The 19024-nt window shown below is 38.5% G+C and overlaps 1 protein-coding gene across 6 annotated transcripts in view; it reads right to left on the bottom strand.

Moving 5' to 3' along the window:
- The window catches only part of LOC115417494 (discs large homolog 1-like protein), a 135994-nt gene that overhangs the window by 92464 nt on the left and 24506 nt on the right, over window positions 1-19024 (bottom strand). The window contains exons 1-2 of one of the 6 annotated variants that reach the window (XM_030131447.1): window positions 15368-15590; window positions 522-890 (exon numbers count right to left, since the gene is read on the bottom strand). The exons of 2 other annotated variants lie outside the window; for them this stretch is intronic. In XM_030131447.1, coding sequence (XP_029987307.1) covers window positions 522-890; window positions 15368-15430 — 432 coding nt within the window. In that variant the 5' untranslated portion in view covers window positions 15431-15590. Of the gene's footprint in view, window positions 1-521; window positions 891-15367; window positions 15591-19024 lie in introns of those variants that run through there. 3 more of the 6 variants (XM_030131450.1, XM_030131451.1, XM_030131449.1) reach the window with 3 other exon arrangements.

Below are 19024 nucleotides of genomic sequence, written 5' to 3'. Positions count from 1 at the left end.
ATCCAAAGACATGCACCTTAATAGGTTAACTGGTAAGTCTGGATCCTCTATAGGTGTGAATGTGAGAGTGAATGGTTGTTTGTCTGTATACTTCCGCCCTGCGATGAACTGGCAACATGTTCCAGGATGTACCCCGCCTTCACTCATCGGTAGCTGGGATAGGCTCCAGCATCCCTGCGACCCTCCCGAGGATTAAGCAGTTTAGATGATAAATGAATAAATGAATGAATGAATGTACTTTAGTTTATGAACTGGAGGTTTCAGCCGAGTGTTTTCCACTGTTTTCTTCTTTGTATCTGTAGACACTGCTGTTTCCACTGTCTCTGTAATTTCAGTCTGTATTGTATTGATTTGTTATGTGGTGTTATTTTACAGGTGTGCGGAGACTCTGGGATAATTTGTAAACATTACCTCAGTTCTCAATGAAAATATTGGAGTGTTATTTAATTTAACAGTCAGATGTGTTGTTTTTGTCTTATGAAGAACCAGTGCCACAAAGAAAGACAAACAGAGTTATTTACCTGAGCAGGCGTGATGTGTGAATGAGTGACATATCCGTGAACATGTTGGATTTGAGACAGCTGCCGCTCTGCCACCTGAACCAGCTCCGCCCCCCGGAGGTCACAGCGGCGCCTGAGAGATCCATCCCTGCCCAGTGATCGCTCCCTTTCTCTCTCCATGGTCCCGCTGCCACCCCCTCCCTCTCCTCTCCAGGTAACTCCGTCCCTCCCCAGGGTCCCTCCATCCCTCCCCAGGGTCCCTCCGTCCCTCCCCAGGGTCCCTCCGTCCCTCAGCTCTCTTGCTACTCCCATTTGGTGTTGATGACAGGGGTGTTGGTGTAGTTTGGGGGCACCTGGTGATGCCCCTTCCTCTTCTTGATACCGATATTTCTATTGGGTGGAATGAGGAGGTGGAAGGAGGATGCCAGATGTGAATTCAAGGGAAATTACAGGTGAGGGAAGGATATGTCAAAGAAAACAGAGGGGACATAGATGGTTGGGACAAGGAGAGGTGAGACAGATGGTATGGAGCAGGAGAAAAGACAAAGAAGAAGGCAAAGGTTAGTTTCAAGACAAGTGCAGAAGAAAAAAGATTGGTCAGTCTGGAAAAAGAAGAAACTATTAGTAGTGCTCAACAAAACTGTAACCACCAGGAAAGAGAAACGCTGAGTGTGTGTGTTTAAAAGCACGTGTGTACACAAGCATGTATAATTAGTTGTTTTTATAGTACAGTTTGTGTGTGTAAGCACGAGGCAGCCCAGGTGTACACCCAGCATGACGGTAATTGTTTCCTGAGCTTCCATGTATTATACATATGAACGCACAGACAAACAAACACTGAAAAATGCACACAAACCACACTTTAAACAGACATTTTTAGGCAAAATGAGATGCAAAATGACAGTGAGTGGCACACAACCAGGCCTCGGGGAATAACTGCTTCTTTCTGTTCTCCTCTTCTCTCGATACTTTCATCAAATGTCTCTCCTCTTTCACATTTCTGACTCGCACCAAGTCTCACCGTTTCTATCTCCCTTGCCTCATTGCAAAATATCGCACAGTATCGCTTGGTTCACTTGAAAATAATTATTTGACTTTTTTTTATGCTTTATTGGACAAAGAATGATGAAGAGATTCAGTTCTGAGGTGGAGACACAACTAGTCCGAAGCCAGTTTTGAGTCAGTGACATTGTGGTTACATGAATAAACACTCAATGCACAGGGACACTTGCCACTTCCAGGAAATGCACTGATGGAAAATCCTCATCCTTCATTAATTTTAAATGCATACCACTGAGGAAGAGGAAGAGGAGGAGACACTGGCAAAGAAAAGCAGATCAATTAGATTAAGAAGTTTTAAGCTTCGAGACAAATTAAATGTCAATTTCTGTTATTATACCAAGATAACGGTGTAATTTCATCTTTAGCACACACACATACTTACATATGGCCGTACTTAAAAAAAAGAAGCAGAATCTAGTTACTCATTCAATAAGTTCAAGAAATTGAACTCGCAGCTTGAAGCTAACCCCAGGTCAGATGAAAGTGAGAATGCACACTGGGTAAAAAGCCTATTTAAAGGATATGAGACGATCTGGCCGCTAACAGCATGGTTAACCACATTGTACCACTAACACTGGTATGATGAGATTCTCCCATTGACAGATTTCTACCCACACAGATGCCAAACAAATAATGAGACAATAAAGTGCTGAAAAGTAGGCAGCGCAAAGAAGAAGATACTATCTGTATTCCAGTTGGATCCATTTATTAGTGATCAAGTTTAGTTAGGTCACAATACAGGCATTTCAAGTGACGATTAATTGTAATAAAATCGTCATTTTATCATAATCATCATGCAATGCATAATTTAATGCTACTGGTATAGCATAAGCCTAACCATAGTGTAATCATATACATTTTGTGCTGCTAATTATTAGTCATTGCCACTGAAAACTGGCTTTTGGGCCAAAAGCAGCATGCAGAGGGCATATGTGATAGAAATAATTTCAATACAAAAGTATAAATGTAATAAGAAAGTACCTGACAGGTACCAATAGAAGAATAAGGGCTTGAAACAAGATCATCTAATTAAAAGAGCAGCAGTCAAATCTCCAATGGTGGAAAATAATGTGGAAATTTTGATGAAATGTAAGATTTCTATTGGTTTCACCCAGCTGTTTTTATACAAGTGAATGGAGATGATTATCATGATTATGCAAAATAACTGTCGTTTGCTCAAACAATAGCTATGAGGTGATTATGTAGTAAGTCTGACAGGATTAAATAGGGGTAAAAAAAAAGAACCACAAACACACACTACAGAGTAGGAATGAGTAATAAAGCAGCAGTTACTGACACATTCTCAATCACAAATCAGAAAATTGTTTGATAGTTACACTTAAATGCATTAAATCCATGAAAACATAATGACTACATCAAGCTCAGCTCCATGAACAAACCTCAAATGTGCTCACTTCTCAGCTCATAAATAATCAGATCATTTGGTAAAGGAGCGTGTGACAAGTGACATGCAAACCGCATTTAATAAATTTGTTGTTCAGTTGCACCATCTACATATGGCACAACAACAGAATCAGTATGGTGTGAGAAAATTAGTGCAGGACATTGTGAGTAAAAGGATGATATGGCAGTTTTTATTATATTTTCTAAGTTTCTTATTTTGGGGGCTTTTAATGGCTCAATTTGAAAATGGAACATGGAGAGAGACAGGAAGTGTAGGAAAGAGAGTAGGGCAATGACATGCAGCAAAAGTGGTCCAGCCAGTCTGTTCCCAGGGCATTAGTGCCCATGTTGGAAGCTCCCTCGGCCACTGGGTCACTAAAGTTCAAGAGTGCCTTTATGCTGCTGCCTTTATTAATTGGGTATCAAGGTGAGGTCATTCCTTTATTTATTTTTTTATTCCTTTTTTTAAGTGTTTATGAGAGGTTGTTAGATACAACCTTTTTTTTCTTCTGGGGTTTATAAAAAGCAGGTCACTAAAAATAAAAGACTGAAAGTATGAAAGGTTTCGTAAAAGATCCTTAGATACATTTTTAACCCAGCCCTATTTTAAGGCAGCTCGAATTGACACAGCTGAGAATTGCACACCCTAGGTCATGTGTTTCTGATGTGGTGTGAGGTATAGGTTGAGTCACTCCATAGAGAGATGCAATAAGCAGAGCTTAACAGACAAATAAAGCCTGCAGCAGAAAAAAAAAAACAAAAAAAACAGATAGATTCACCTCCCCAGCAGAGCCAGACAGTCTCACAGTCAGTCCCATTAATGTGACATTTGACCTTTTGACTTGCTGTCTCTGCAGCTCCCAAAGAAAAACCCAGAAACAAATCTACTGGGTATATGATCACATGTTGTATTAATTAGGAACCGTACCAACAATCTGTCAATAAGGGATAAAAACCTAAATCCTACAAGAGAGACAGTGGAATGTGTCGGTGGGAGAAGGATTGGGATTCTGGGTTCAGACAGAGGCTAGTGGTAATAGTTTCTATTATTTAGCTTTACTTCATGTACAAGTAATATAATTGTAGGTAAAACCGGTCATATGAAAGATTAAGTAAGGAAAGAAAGTCATTGTAGACATTGTAAAATAGGTAATGCAAGTATTCTAACTGAAATGTGGATGCATTAACATGCTCTTGTCACTGTAATTTTATTTATTTAATCATTATTTGCACATCCCACAGAGTAGACCAGTCTTATATTTCACTACAAGCACTACTCTATGTATGTGACAAATTTAAAACTAACTCAATTAAATAGTTACAGTTCTATGGAAAAATAAATGGAAACACAATACCATGTGCTAAAAAGTCTGTACAACAAGTGTGTGCATCATTTGTCGTACAGTTGCCTCTGCTTCTACATCAGTAACTACACAGCCCACAGTCTTAATTAAACCTCTTTCCCAAGAGAGACATTTAAGCCTTTTTTCTCTCAGGCAGAGGCTGTTTCACAAACACTGCTTGCATCCCTGAATCATTACAGTTGAATCAACATGTCAGATCAATCTGTGGTGTTTTCAATAAGTAAACAATGTGTTGTATGCATCTAATTGAATTCTAATGCATTTGAATTACACAAATTAAACATAAAATAAACTTAGTATGATACTATTTTTCAGTCACTTGTTTAAAATAATCAACACACAGCTAGTTTATGTCTATCAACAATAAATCCAATTGGTTTCAGTTTCTCTTGGATGTTCCAGGTAAATAAATCTTAAATATGAGGCCAATTTCTTTGACTATACACTAAGATTGACTGTAATAATATGACTATAAGCACAATACCACAAGAAAATCAACCTGATTTTGTCCAGCCCTTTCATTCTACAGTTCACAGCAGCCCACTGTCATCTCAGTCAGCAACAACATGCAAAAGCTATTTCACAAATCGTCTTTTAGGACAGGAAGTGGGTGTGTGATTTGTGCAGAGGAGCACTTCAGTGCAGAAAACTATCAGCTAATTCCTGTAAATTCAAACAGACATGGCTGTGTGCGCTCCCCCTGCTGCATTCTTTAACCTCATTTACACTGGGATTGGGAGTAAATACTCCCCTGGTAAAATGAACTGATGTGAACCTGTCTCGTGACCTTCAGCACATTTGATTTCCTCCCCGCCTCTTGCTCTGATCTTTTCATTCACTGTCGACTCGCTAATTAGTAAGAATTGCCTTAAAATAATTTTGGAAGCAGTGGCTTGAACGGCCAGGCACTAAGACCCTGAAGAGACCCTGAAGAGACCCTGGCTCGCACTGTTGTCACAACACTGCTGCTGTTGCCCTCTGCACTTACATGCACACACAATCACACACTCATATTCAAAAATAATCCTTATTTGAAACATCACTTTCACATGACACAAGAGCACCTACGATTTAATTTACAGATAAATGAACAGAGACGCCAAATGAGTCTGTTTTATCATCAGTGTGCATAAATGTGTGTGTTTTCTTTTTGCTTGAGCTGAGTATTCCTAATCAGGACTATGCCTGCAGTTAGCCTGCTAAACACAAACACACACACACGCACCATGGCTGTCATGTGTTAGTGTGTCAGCCAGTCTTGCGTAGCCTGAGAAACGTGACTAGATTGGGAGCAGATTCAGCATCCTCGTACATGTCTATGTGTTACTTGGTCTGTGTGCGTGTGCATGCGTGTGTGTGTCAGAGTAAAGCCATGCATTAGTCACGCTTGGTGAGATATGAAAGAGCAGGGGATCCTCTGCCGTAAGGGGCTTCTCATACACACACACACATGTGCCCTCGTCTCACTCTCTATCTTCCTCTACATTTTCAGTCTCTCACATCATTCTCTCTCTTGTGCTTTATTGGCATGAAATACAAAAATGGCCTATGCACAAATGCCACATAACAGCTGAAGATTCATTTAAGGGAAAGAGTAGGCTAATAGCCGACTGTCGAGTCATTTCATCAAACGTCTCATCTTGCCAATATTCAAAACATTTATGGATCTGCTCTAAAATGTGATGCGTTTATCCTCAGCCCATGCCCTAACCTTCCCCCAAGTTTCATGAAAATCAGTACAGCAAATACATACAGACATAGACATATAAAGAAAGGATAACCACTTACAATTTCTTTTATGTGCACTGCTGTCATATTTCCCACATACAGTATAATGTGTTTTTGCTGAACTACATTGTTCCAAAGAGGTTGTGTATATTTAACTATTTGCTGGTCCAATCTTTCTGTCTGGAGAACCCACTGAACTGATTTGCATGAAAACTGGTACGATATCAGGACATTGGTCAGAGACAAACCAAACTAATGCATTAAAATACGTGCTTTTTTCTGTCTTGCTGAATCTTGACCAACTCACAACTGAATATGCATGTTTGGAATTCTTGCTCATTGGATTAAAGTTATCTACTAAACCACTTTTTCTTATGGTACTGTCATATAACTGAATGGTGAAGAAGATCCTCAGATTCCTGGCATTTTGGATTTAAATCTAAGTATTAAGAAAACACAACAGCAAGAGCATATGAATTAGCACGTAGCATCCATGTAATTAGCATCTATCTATCTATCTATCTATCTATCTATCTATCTATCTATCTATCTAACTTTTTTTTTTTAATAACTGCTGATATAAAAATAATTATTTTCTTTAACTGACCGAAAGAGGGACTTAGTCAGCGAACTGTTTTTGCTGAAAATATACTGACTTGGGCAGCAGTAAAGACAGGATTCATCTATTTTGAATGTCTTGAAATGTCTGACCTAGTTAAGGTGTGTTTGATTTATCTTCTTAGGCACTTAAAACTGCCTCGGACATGTGCACATCTCTGCTGAGGTAAAATGAATGTAGTTCATCCTGGTTGTTACCTGTTCTCTGCTTTATTTATGTGCTTGTCTGTATAGCCTCTATCTATGTTGTTTCACTTGTATGTTTGGTTTAGATGTAATATTTATTTATTTGCCTGTTTACTCCGTTTTTCCTTGAGGGTATAACATTTTGATGCATCACTAGTCTTTCCTAAAGCTCAGCCACACTTCTGAGCACAAGCTGCAATCCTCAATATATGCATCTCTATGTAAGTGTTCGCTTCATGTGAACTGACACATGCATAACTGATCATGTTCACTGCTAAGAGGTACAAACACCCCTTTAAAAACTAATCATGAATTTCCATTTAGTACATTTCAAATTGGAAACAATCTCTCTGGGGGAAAACCGTGCTCTTAAGTGAACAGAGTGGAATACATCTCTATTAGCCCTGAGGACAATTTGTTTTATAAATAAAGGCAATTAGCTGAGCATGAAATACTGACACAATACTGACATTTAATTATACTGTACATTGCTCTGTAATTTCTCCAGGAAATACAACATATGGAAGAAACAGTGAAGTCCTTAACAGGGGTCCAGCAAAGCTTGGATTTAACTTTAAGCATTAATGCTTGCTGATTCATCATATAAAAAGTCAGCAAAAATAATTAACATCACTAAATATAAGATTATGTATAGGCCTATTATTAAATATTTCATAAAATGCTTAAATCACTACTTTACTGTCATGCTCAAGACACTGATGGGACTCAGCACCAACTGTTTTCTTTGCCATTACTGCTATACGGTTAACACAAAGATAAGCAATCTGATCTAAAGTTGAAGGAAAGTTGTATATATTACACTGAATTGACATTAGATTAATTGTTATGTCAAAGATGAAGAGACTAAAGACGTCAAACTCCAGATGTCTTTAAAGGTAGACCAGAGACTAATCTGTGTGAATGGATTTCTGCCAGAGAGGTAGCTCCTATATTTTGTGAAAACTATTGATTTCACAACAATCAGAGCACGTATGTGATGATCTTTAACATCTTATCCATAGACATCCAAATTACAACACCACCTGATAAGATCTAACATCAACTAAATGATTGTTTAGAGGGGCATATGTAAGTATGAGTGCCAAGACGAGGCCAAATAACAGAATCAACATGTAACTCAAACCATGGACCAAACACAGATGCATTTTTATTTCTGTTTTCTTCTTTATACCCATCATCAAAAACCAACTCGCTGAATATGTCATTAATCTCACCCATCACAGTTTAGACATTTACTCTGCTGAACCACACGGCGATTGTTAACATTAGTCGAATGTTCTGCAATGTCAAGGAACTGATACGACTGGCAGACATGCACATGACAGGCATGCACATGATTGAAGTTTAAGCTAATTAGCCGCAGTTTAGCTGTTATATTGTCATAAACACTTAAACTGGACAGATAAGAATGTGTCATATTCAGTTTTGGTGTCTTTGTTTCCAAACTAGAAATGGACTGAAAGTAAAAAGTGGAGTGTCCTCAAGAGAAAGGACACAGCAGTAGCCTGATCATAAAACAATGCTGAGAATAAACAATAATAAACATAATATTAGTATAAAATTATCATCTATTACTTGTCTAGAGTCTCCTGAAGATGTAGGCTAAAGAAATCATTTTAAAAGTGCCGTGTATCAGTAGTATTTCACTGAGAACAGGTGCATTAATGTCATTTGTAGCCTTAATGTGAGTGATTTAAGGTTTGTTTACGGGAATAGGACCTAAATTTTCCGGAAGCCTCTATACGATGGTTGTATGTACACAACAACAAACCAGCAACTTCATCATATGATTAAGGTAAGTGCTGCCTCTACACAATTCAATCCTTATGAGAAAACAGATAATGAAAGCTACAAAAAGAGTCAGATTTAAGTTAATGGCTTCTCACCAACAGGACCAAACTCATAAATCTCATCAGACTACGTATATATACGAGAGCCCTGTGCAATTAATCATTATCCTTGAAACACATTCCCACTTGCCCCTTTGCAGATACATTTAAAGAGAACAAAACCACTGCTCTTACTGCCTGTCTCTCTCTTTACTGTTCCTGTTTTACAGTGTTGTCTCTCAGCCTCGCTCTAACGGGCAGTCATAGTGATCTAATTAGACAGAAGTGAGGTCCATACACGGCCAAATGCTGAACTGGACAACAGCATACCCATGAATGCATATACAAAACTATCCACATATATGCACAGTCCATTGGCCCAACTGTGTTATTTTAATGCCCTGTACATGCATGTCAATTTAAATTAACATATATTTGATTATGTCGACTGGTTGTGCTAAGTTGACTGATAAAGCTGTAAAGACAGGTCACAAATTTAAGGAAAAATGAGCCTTAGTGAAACACTGCCCCAATAGGTTTGGCAAGAACAGCCTTAATGTGCCTAAATGCATCTATAAATCTGTGAGTTGTACTGCAGAGATGAACACCGTTCTCCTAAAAGTTATTCCTCCATTTGATGTTTTGATGATGGGGTTGTAGAATTGGACTGGGCAATAAAATCAAACAGAACAGCAATGAAGTTTATGTTGTGAAGGGTGATAAGTTTTTGACATTTTTACTCAGTATGGATGGGTCTGACAGTCTATCTCACTCAAAAAATAAATGTGACTCTACGAAAGCCCTACATGCTTGTAGATTTCAATAAATTTCACCATGCTGTGTAGTAGGCATGCAATAGTTTAAAAAAAAAAAAAAAAGCCTCTGCTGCTTTGGGTTTTGTTTACAGACACACTGTTTCTATTCCTTGTATATGTCAGATTTTATAGAACACAAGACAATAACAGGGATCCATATACTGCACTTTGTAAATAAACCCTGAAATCACCATTGTTTGGCAAAATGCATGGACACTGACATACAAAATGCTGCATTCAGGTATACCCCGTACATCAGGGAATCTATACTCAAATGGCCACAATTAATATTTTATTAAATCGGGCAAAACGCTCATTGTGATCAAAAATCTGTTTTTTAAGAGTGTCCTGGCCAAGACAGCAGCAGCAGCAGTTACACAAAATAGAAATCACAGCCATACATCCACACTAAGAATATCCACAGAACACAATAAAAGTCAGTTCTAAACCCATACATAAATCACTATACTAAGAACATACATATAAAACACCATCAATAATTGAAAAGGTTCTAAAAGTATAACAACAATGTTCCTTAAAAGCATCTCAAAGCAGATTCAATCAGTTAGAAAAACATCTAGGCTACATCTGGATTTATCTGTTTCCCATTCATTTAGAATGACTTTGAATGTAGCTAGTTCCTTTACTTTTATCTCCTTCTTTAAGTTGTTCCAGGGAGTGGAAAAAAAAAGTTTTAACACATAGTATATTTGACACTACATTAAGGGTATGAGTAAGAGCATGTCCATATTGATACTCAACATCAATGGTTCCCAACCTTTTTTAGGCTCATGGCCCCATTTTAACATCATAAATTTCTGGTGACTCCAGACATTCAAAACAGAGACATTTTTTTGCCAAAGTTAATTTGTTTTTGATTATGTAATAGTTTGCTATACTGTGTTGCAAATAAACATTAATTTTAGACATTTAGTCTATATAATGTTTATTATTATGGACAGAGGCAGATAACTTTATTGCACTACGCATTTTAGTTTTTAGTCTTTTAGTCTTAAATTTTTTTATCTAAATTTTTATACATATACAGGGTGGGGAAGCAAAATTTACAATGAACATTTAGTTACATTTTCTCAGCAGGCACTACGTCAATTGTTTTAAAACCAAACATATATTGATGTCATAATCATACCTAACACTACTATCCATACCTTTTCAGAAACTTTTGCCCATATGAGTAATCAGGAAAGCAAACGTCAAAGAGTGTGTGATTTGCTGAATGCACTCGTCACACCAAAGGAGATTTCAAAAATAGCTGGAGTGTCCATAAAGACTGTTTATAATGTAAAGAAGAGAATGACTATGAGCAAAACTATTACGAGAAAGTCTGGAAGATACTATTAAAGAAGAATGGGAGAAGTTGTCACCCGAATATTTGAGGAACACTTGCGCAAGTTTCAGGAAGCGTGTGAAGGCAGTTATTGAGAAAGAAGGAGTACACATAGAATAAAAACATTTTCTATTATGTCAGTTTTCTTGTGGCAAATAAATTCTCATGACTTTCAATAAACTAATTGGTCATACACTGTCTTTCAATCCCTGCCTCAAAATATTGTAAATTTTGCTTCCGCACCCTGTACACGTGTTTACAGCATTTTAGATTATTTTTATATTTCGTGAAGTGTGTTTTTATTTATTTTTATAACTGACACTGTGGTGAGCTAAGCACCTGAAATTTCATTTAATAAGGTACTGATGGTGCATTATTGAATGACAATAAAGGAAGTCTGAAGCCAGGTGTAGATTACTGCACAAATTGAAAATTTTATTTTCCTTGGTCAGGATATGTACAGTCAGTCCAGCTTGGACTTACAAGACTGAAAACTAATACTGAACAAACAAGAACTCAAATTATGAATTATGAAAAAGCTGCACCATCTGAAACCGACCACAATGAACATTTGAAAGATTAACAGTACCACAGTGCTTCATTTTCAGCTTCGAAGTTTGTCATGTCTTTTATGTGTTGGGATTGTCTCTCTCAACTCACCATATATTTTTTATTAGTAAGTTTTATTTATTTATTTTTTTTATCAATTACTAGAAATTTCAGGCGACCCCATTTGAATTCCAGGTGACCCCACATGAGGTCCCACTCCCAAGGTTGAAAAACATTGTCAGTCAAACTATATATCAACAAATATATTGGTAGTGGTCAATACAGAAAAAATGCAATCATATTTTTGCCAAGCCCTCATGGAGAGCACTAGTCACACACATCAGTCCAAAGTCTCCCGTAGCTGTTGAGCAAGGTCAAGATTTGGGTGTTGTTAATGTCATGGCATTTTCATATTCCTCAAACCACTCAGTGAGCACTCATGTCCTATGGATGTGAGCAATGTCATACTGGAGGAAACCACCGCCATTAGGTTATAGGAACGGTTTATCGCACAAGCAGGACAGAGATGATCACTCTTTCTTTGTATTGATTTGCAATGACCTTAAGGAGACAAGTGGACCGAAGCACTGTCAGCACAATGCCTCCTGAGCAGAACAGAGCCACCAGATCCTGTCACTGTGGTTCAAACTGGTCTTTACTGTCACACATGCATTCATCCCCTTGTCAAGTATATGAGGAAGGATGACTCTTATGACCATATAACTTTCTTCCACGTCTCTATAAGCCAGTAGTGATAGATTTTTTATTTTGATAAATGAACTTTCAGATGTGCATTCACCTCTGTAATAAGGCATTAACACATAAAGACCCAAGCATCCACTGGCGAACAAAACCATCTACTGATGTAAACTGTTTAATACCTGTTGGTCCACTAATCCTATCAATAATTGGTGTAAAATGTAGTTTGTCATCTTTTCATGGTCATCAGATATGACCCATTGTGGATGTTCAGAGGCTCTGTTGTGAATGTGGAAACACCGTCATCTTCTACAACATTGATTCACCAGAAAAACCCATGGAGTTAAATCAATGACAGTGGATGAAGACATTTGATTTATGTTCAGTTAGATGTATTTGAAGAAAAAGTGACTTCTTCAACAGTTTTCTCATTTTTGATATAATAACCTTTGAGTTTACTGTGAGTTTTCATAAGCAAAAGAAATTAAATACAGGAAAATACATGAGTTACAGTAAAAAAAATAAAAAAAAAAATTACAGAGGACAATACTGTAATAAATGATGATAAATCACTTAAGTAAAGGTTAAATAGAGACAAAAATTAATTTGGGGACTGCCACAAAAATAGCACTAGGTCTTTATGGGTTAATGCAAAGCAACACTTTAGGACACAATGCTATAATATCCCTGTGTATGTAATTGTTTTCAGTTTGTCCTTGGTAATAGGGTCATCTTCTCCTCAAGTGATATTCTCTGTAATCTGAGGAAGAATTGCTCTGCTGTTTTTCCATACATCACACTAAAAGCACAAGCATCCCATCATGTAGTGTGAGTCTTTGACCCCAGTTTCTCACTATTACTGATGTCTTTCCCATAGATCTATCTTATTTAGGGACTTGACAGGTGAGTTGTTTTTGTGACTGAAGCTCTTGATATCAATGCCCTAACCATGAACCTTCTTTCAAAGTCACTTAAATCATCTTCTCTTGGCATCTTGATCCAGAAACAAAATCAACTAGGTCACCATTTTTTTTTTTATTTATTTTTTTTTTCAGAACACAGAGCATCCTTACATTGCGCGGAACAAATCTGCTTTCATTTTGTCTCCCAATTATGGAGGTTTTTCCAGTCATTTATCACCCGTCTGCTTCTTCGAGGTCTCTTTCTTTGTCAAGCCTGGGTCACAGTTTTCACTGTGCTATTTAGACAAGTTTAAAGCCCTATTTATAAAGCAATTTTTGGGTTAGCAGTGTATTTAATGACTATTCAAAGATGCAGCAGTGTGTACTAACAGTTCCTCCACTTCAAAGCCACAGTTCCTTCAGCGCTTGGGTGGAGCTTTAATATTTCATGTGTTGATTTTCCACTCAACAGTTTCAGAGTACTTTGCAAGATGATGACTTCCAATTTTAGCCTAAGCTCATTCACTTATCGTGCATGATGTTATGTAATTAGCAGGGAGATATACTCACAAGAAAACAGTGATGTTAAATCAGTAAAGGATTGAGAATGTTTTCATTAATAATGTTTAAAGAGCTGTCAAGAGGTTGCAGTTTTCAGATTAATATTGAAATGATTGTAAATTTGATGCAGTGTGAATCGCTAGAATGTACATTTAGTCGAAATATGTCCAAATTAATCACATTCATGTTGTCAACAAAGCAATTTGTACCATAGTAAATGTTTAACTGTGTGGATTTTCCAGGGTTTGTAACCTTCATGTCTAAGAACAGGAAGGAAAAGAAGATACAGGGAGAGTAGCTGGTGGTATTGAGCAGAGATCTTATTCTTAGTAGTGCCATGTTATCCACTGTGATCCCCTGTGGCAAAGTGCTGATTTGCTTCTAAAAGTGCACATGCTAGAACTATGGCTGAGTCCTGAAACTTAACACCTTTTTAATAAGAAAACTTCCAGATACCACAGATTGTCCTCTCTGTTTTGTTGCAGCATTTAAATGTGTATGTGTAAATGTGAATCATGATGTTTTAAAGTCATTATCTGAAGTGCAATCTTTCTTAACTTTTAAATGTTGGATTGGAAATAAATTTTGCAAAAGTTATATGCACAATTACAACACAATAATAGAGGAAAAATGCCACAATTTTTGCTACAGATCATTGTTTCAGTGTTAAAGTAATTATGAATATCAGATTTCATTGGATAATCAAAGTATATGGTATTTCCCATTAATTATCAAGACTAGTGCAACTATAGACTATCACTATAGTCAAACTTGTCACATGAGTATCATGATGAACTGAAAATAATTTGCACTTCACATTAAAATCCCTAGTGTTGTGTTTTGCATCATTGCTTCATCAAAACATCTATGCACTTTGGTACTGACAGATTGGAAGAATCATCATAAACAGACTTAAATACACTCACTGGCCTAGTAGCATAACACCACAAAAATCCATGATATAGTGTTCTCTGTGAAAAACCATAGTAGTGTCTGACTCATTTAAAATTAATATAAATAGAATAGGAAAGTTTGGACAGCCCTGTTCTTTTTACCCGTAATGACGAAATCTGTATGACTCTTCTGAAAAACAAGTCATATGCCAAATTAAGATCCTCTGCAATATAAGAGGAGGGTCTAAGTGTGAACTAAACTTCATTTGAGTGAGGTTTTATTCAGATGAAGTTATTTAAAGCTGTTTGAGAAGTTTGGTGTTTTATGTGTATGAAAAAAACATTGGTATTAAAACAATTTTATGTTGCTCAACACATGTGGCAAAGTGTTTAGTCCAGAAAATACCACTTATCCCCAGAAAGCTCTCATAAATATGTATTCAACCACTAGAAACAGAAACAGAAAACCTTAGTTACTTTCTCTGTGTTATGTATAAAATCTATGTGACATGTTGTATTTATAAAAAAAATGTCAGTGAAGCATCATATACAGCTGCTGCCAGATGAGCAATGAAAATGCTGGTTAAAAAACATAGATAAATAAATAAACTGGCTCTGGAGCGTTTGTAAAATGAAATCAGACAGCAAAACACGAGCCACGTTGTTCTCCCTAGCTCTCTCAACTCTCTCTCTCCTGCCAGCTACTAACTCTCACCTTAGTTTACCTTAAAACACAGCCCCTTGACAACCTTAGTCATTACCTGTTTCCCTCTCTCTCTCTCTCTACCTATTTTGCCTTAGTCAGTGTCTCTCACTTCTCATTACTTCTCTCTCAACCCCTCAACATGTCCACACACACACAAACACACACAAAAGCACTCTACCTACCTTGCATCCAAACATCAGAGATATGGTGTTGTTGGTGCATGCTACTTTGCAGTGGCACAACATGTGGCTAACGTTAGCTAGCTGGTCCCGCGCTGGGGGGGCATCCTAGCCTTCATACACACATGTCACATTCATACATCCACGCGCGCACACACACACACATTCACACACATGCACATGCATGTGTTTTATCAACCGCGCTCCATCCTGTCCCACAATCCCCCACTCTGCCGCCACCCCGCCCCCTCCACCGCCTGGCTACGGTCCTCAGCTGTGGCAGGCCAGCGTCCTCTCCCTAACGCTCTTCATGTCTCTCATCTTCATCATCATCTTCATCAGTGTAATCCTCATAGCTGGTCAGGATGCAGGAGGCAACATGGTCAGTGTCTGCCTGTGTGTCAGAGTGTCTGTCAGAATGTGTCAGCACGTGTGTGTGTGTGTATGTGTGTGTGTTTTTAGTGTGTTGTTGGTGTCAGCATGTGTTGGTCAGTCTGTCTGTGTGTGTGTCTGTGTGCATGTATGTGTGTGTTTATGCTTGTGTGTGAGTATGGATGTGGTCCCTGTTGTCCTCCTCTGCAGCAGTAGTCCCAGTTCTCTATCTCTTCTCTATGTTTGTGACTGTGTGCCTCTCCTTCTATCGTGCCCCGTCTCCCTCTCTTGCTTTCCCTCTCTTGCTTTCCCTCTCTTGCTTTCCCTCTCTTCCCCCCCCTTCTCTCTCTCTCTCTTGCTCTGCCTCGGTCCGCTCCACTGCCTCTCTTGGCCCGCCTCTCAACAGCTAGATCAATGAGAGATAGAAAGGAAGAAAGAACAAGAGAGGGAGAGAACTACAAACAGAGGTAGAGAGGGGATTAAAAAAATGTGTCATCTCTCTCGTGTCCCCCCTTTCTCTTGTTCTTTTTGTATCTTACTCTTTCCCCTCTCTCTCTGTCTCTGTCTCTCTCTCTCTCTCTACTACTGTTTCTTTCTACCTGCTGCAGTGATGCTCTGCCTTGTATATTCATACAGTAGTGAACACACACAACGTATTAAGGAGGGGGTGAGTGTATAGGCTAGAGAAGGTTGAACTGACTGTTAAAAATATAATATAGGGAGACATAAAGAGTGAATGAGAGAGGGTGACACAATGACATTACATCACCCAGTGTTACAAGCCATGGATTTCCAAAAACACACATTCATCACTGGGGTGAGTTGTTAAATTGACATTGTTTTGCTGATGGCAGAAGGATTTGTACTGAGACCATTCTAAACCACAGGTGACAGTGACTCTGAACCAATAGTCACTTTCATACAGAGATCCCGGAATAATGGCAATCCCTTCTTTTTGCCACTATTGACCGATTTCCACAGCCAAGCCAAAGGAGTAATAGAGGTGAAAGATGCTGGACTGTTACATAGCAAATCTGCATTCCAGAATCAAAGGGGCGGAGATGCAGCGCAGCGTATAGCATGACATATAACTTGCATGGAGAAAATACCCCGAGTATAGCAGTGGTGGCTCTCAAAACGATGCGATGTTTATTGCAGCCGCACAGATTTTAAGTTTAATTCAAGCTCAAACCAATGGATAGAGTCCTCCACCCCAAGTGACAACAGCTCATGGAACTCAGCGTCTCCCCAGTTTGACATTTTTCTGGTTTGCGTTGATATGTTTGTTTACTGTACTTTACTGTACTGTACACTCTCATTTTTAAATCTCCCTGGCGCGGAGGTCGCACACGCAATAAGTCATCAAAACGTCAAACCTTGGTTGCGGAACGAGAAGTGATCCTTTTACACAGCATTACAGAATCACAATTCCACCTTTATCACTGCTCTGTTACTACCTCCAGAGGCGTTACAGAGCCGTGACAGTGATGGGACCAAATGATCCCACCATTTCATTTACACAGACATCATTCCAGAATAAAGATGAAATATTCCCGGAACAGAAGTGCTGTGTAAAAGGGGCTACTGATAGAGAGAGAAGAAACACAGTCAACACCATCAGTATTACACTGAAACCTGCATTAGATAAACATTTTACATACAATTACACTAATCTCCGTTGCATGTTAGAGCATCCTTTTCCTACTTTGTCCACCTGAACTTAATAAATTGCAATGCCTGAATGTTATAATAAAAAGGCTGGTCTGGTACAATAACAATACATATAATCCCTTAACTATCTGTACAAAATAGTGTAGAAAAAGGTTGAAATAAAATTATTTGAATGCTTGTAGTATGAGTCACAATTTTTAATAGGATTGAAAATGTATGATTTTCACTGAAGAAATATTAAAGTGATTGTGTTTTATTCTGGGATCTTTACAAGTAAGCATGTGCATTTATGTCTGGAGAGAATGTGGGCTGCTTCACTGCATTCATTCATTCTGCTTATGCCTCTAGAGGGTCGCAGGGATGCTGGAGCCTATCCCAGATACCAACGGGCGAAGGTAGGGTACACCCTGGACGTGTCGGCAGTTCATCACAGGAGCTGCGTCACTTATGGTTATTTTTATCTCTATCAAAAAATCGCAGCTCCTGCACTTTAGATATTGCACTTGGTCCAAATGCACTTTCTGTAACTACAACAGTATTCCAAATTTAATAGGGTACAGCTCACGTTTGGCTCCTGACTACCATTGTCTGATTAAGACATGTGAGATATGTTGATAATGAGGATTTAGGTGCATTCTTTAGACATTCATACAATGCACTGATGATATACATCTCATTTCAGGTTTTTACAGCAGTTTGTCTGGTTAAGATCAACTCTATGCAATGTAAATAATCTAAGCAGCCAAAGGTTTGCAATGATGGGGTAGATACATAAACAAAAGACACCATTTATAGTCAGAAGGAAAAAAATATTTGCATCTCAACAAGTTATTGGATGATGCCTAATCATATCACAAGCTCAAACTTCCCAGGTGTTTAAAGGAATTGAACAAGTAGAAGATTTTTGTAAATTTTTCGGAAACTGAAACATGCCAAAGATTAATCTTGAAATACATTGGAGAGGAGAGGAGAGGAGAGGAGAGGAGAGGAGAGGAGAGGAGAGGAGAGGAGAGGAGAGGAGAGGAGAGGAGAGGAGAGGAGAGGAGAGGAGAGGAGAGGAGAGGAGAGGAGAGGAGAGGAGAGGAGAGGAGAGGAGAGGAGAGGAGAGGAGAGGAGGTGCAGGGGAAGTCAAAACCCACTAGAGCCTGGGCTCATAGTGCTGACGGCTGAGCCATCTGGACCATCACACTCATAGACCCAAACACACACTTAGTGACTCTGTGGTCGTCTCTGTCTTCTCACTTCGACTTGAAAACAAACAACGCAGCGTGAGACAGAGCAGACAGAGAGAGGGAAACGATGTGTGAGAAAAGTGAAGTGAGGGAAGCATGCACAGAGGGTGATTTTGAGGTCACCGGGAAAAGTACTGAAAGATGGAAGAGTGAGCTGAGCGCTATACTACATACAGATGCAATCCAGTGGTTAAAATGTTTAGCAAAATAACACTAATCTAAAAACATACCCTGATAATATTTAAGGCTTGTAACTAGTAATCAGTGCTTTAGATAAAAGATTCACAGGTACAAGCCTGGATGAGCCAGTGAAGTCCAGAGGATGATGCAGGTAGACAAGTGGTGTAAATAATGCAGAAACATAAAGGTTATTCTGAGCACAGCA

This window comes from Sphaeramia orbicularis, chromosome 4 (genome assembly GCF_902148855.1).
Source record: "Sphaeramia orbicularis chromosome 4, fSphaOr1.1, whole genome shotgun sequence".
NCBI lineage: Eukaryota > Metazoa > Chordata > Actinopteri > Kurtiformes > Apogonidae > Sphaeramia > Sphaeramia orbicularis.
Note: the sequence above shows the minus strand (reverse complement) of the source record. Positions and strands in the feature narration are given on the sequence as shown.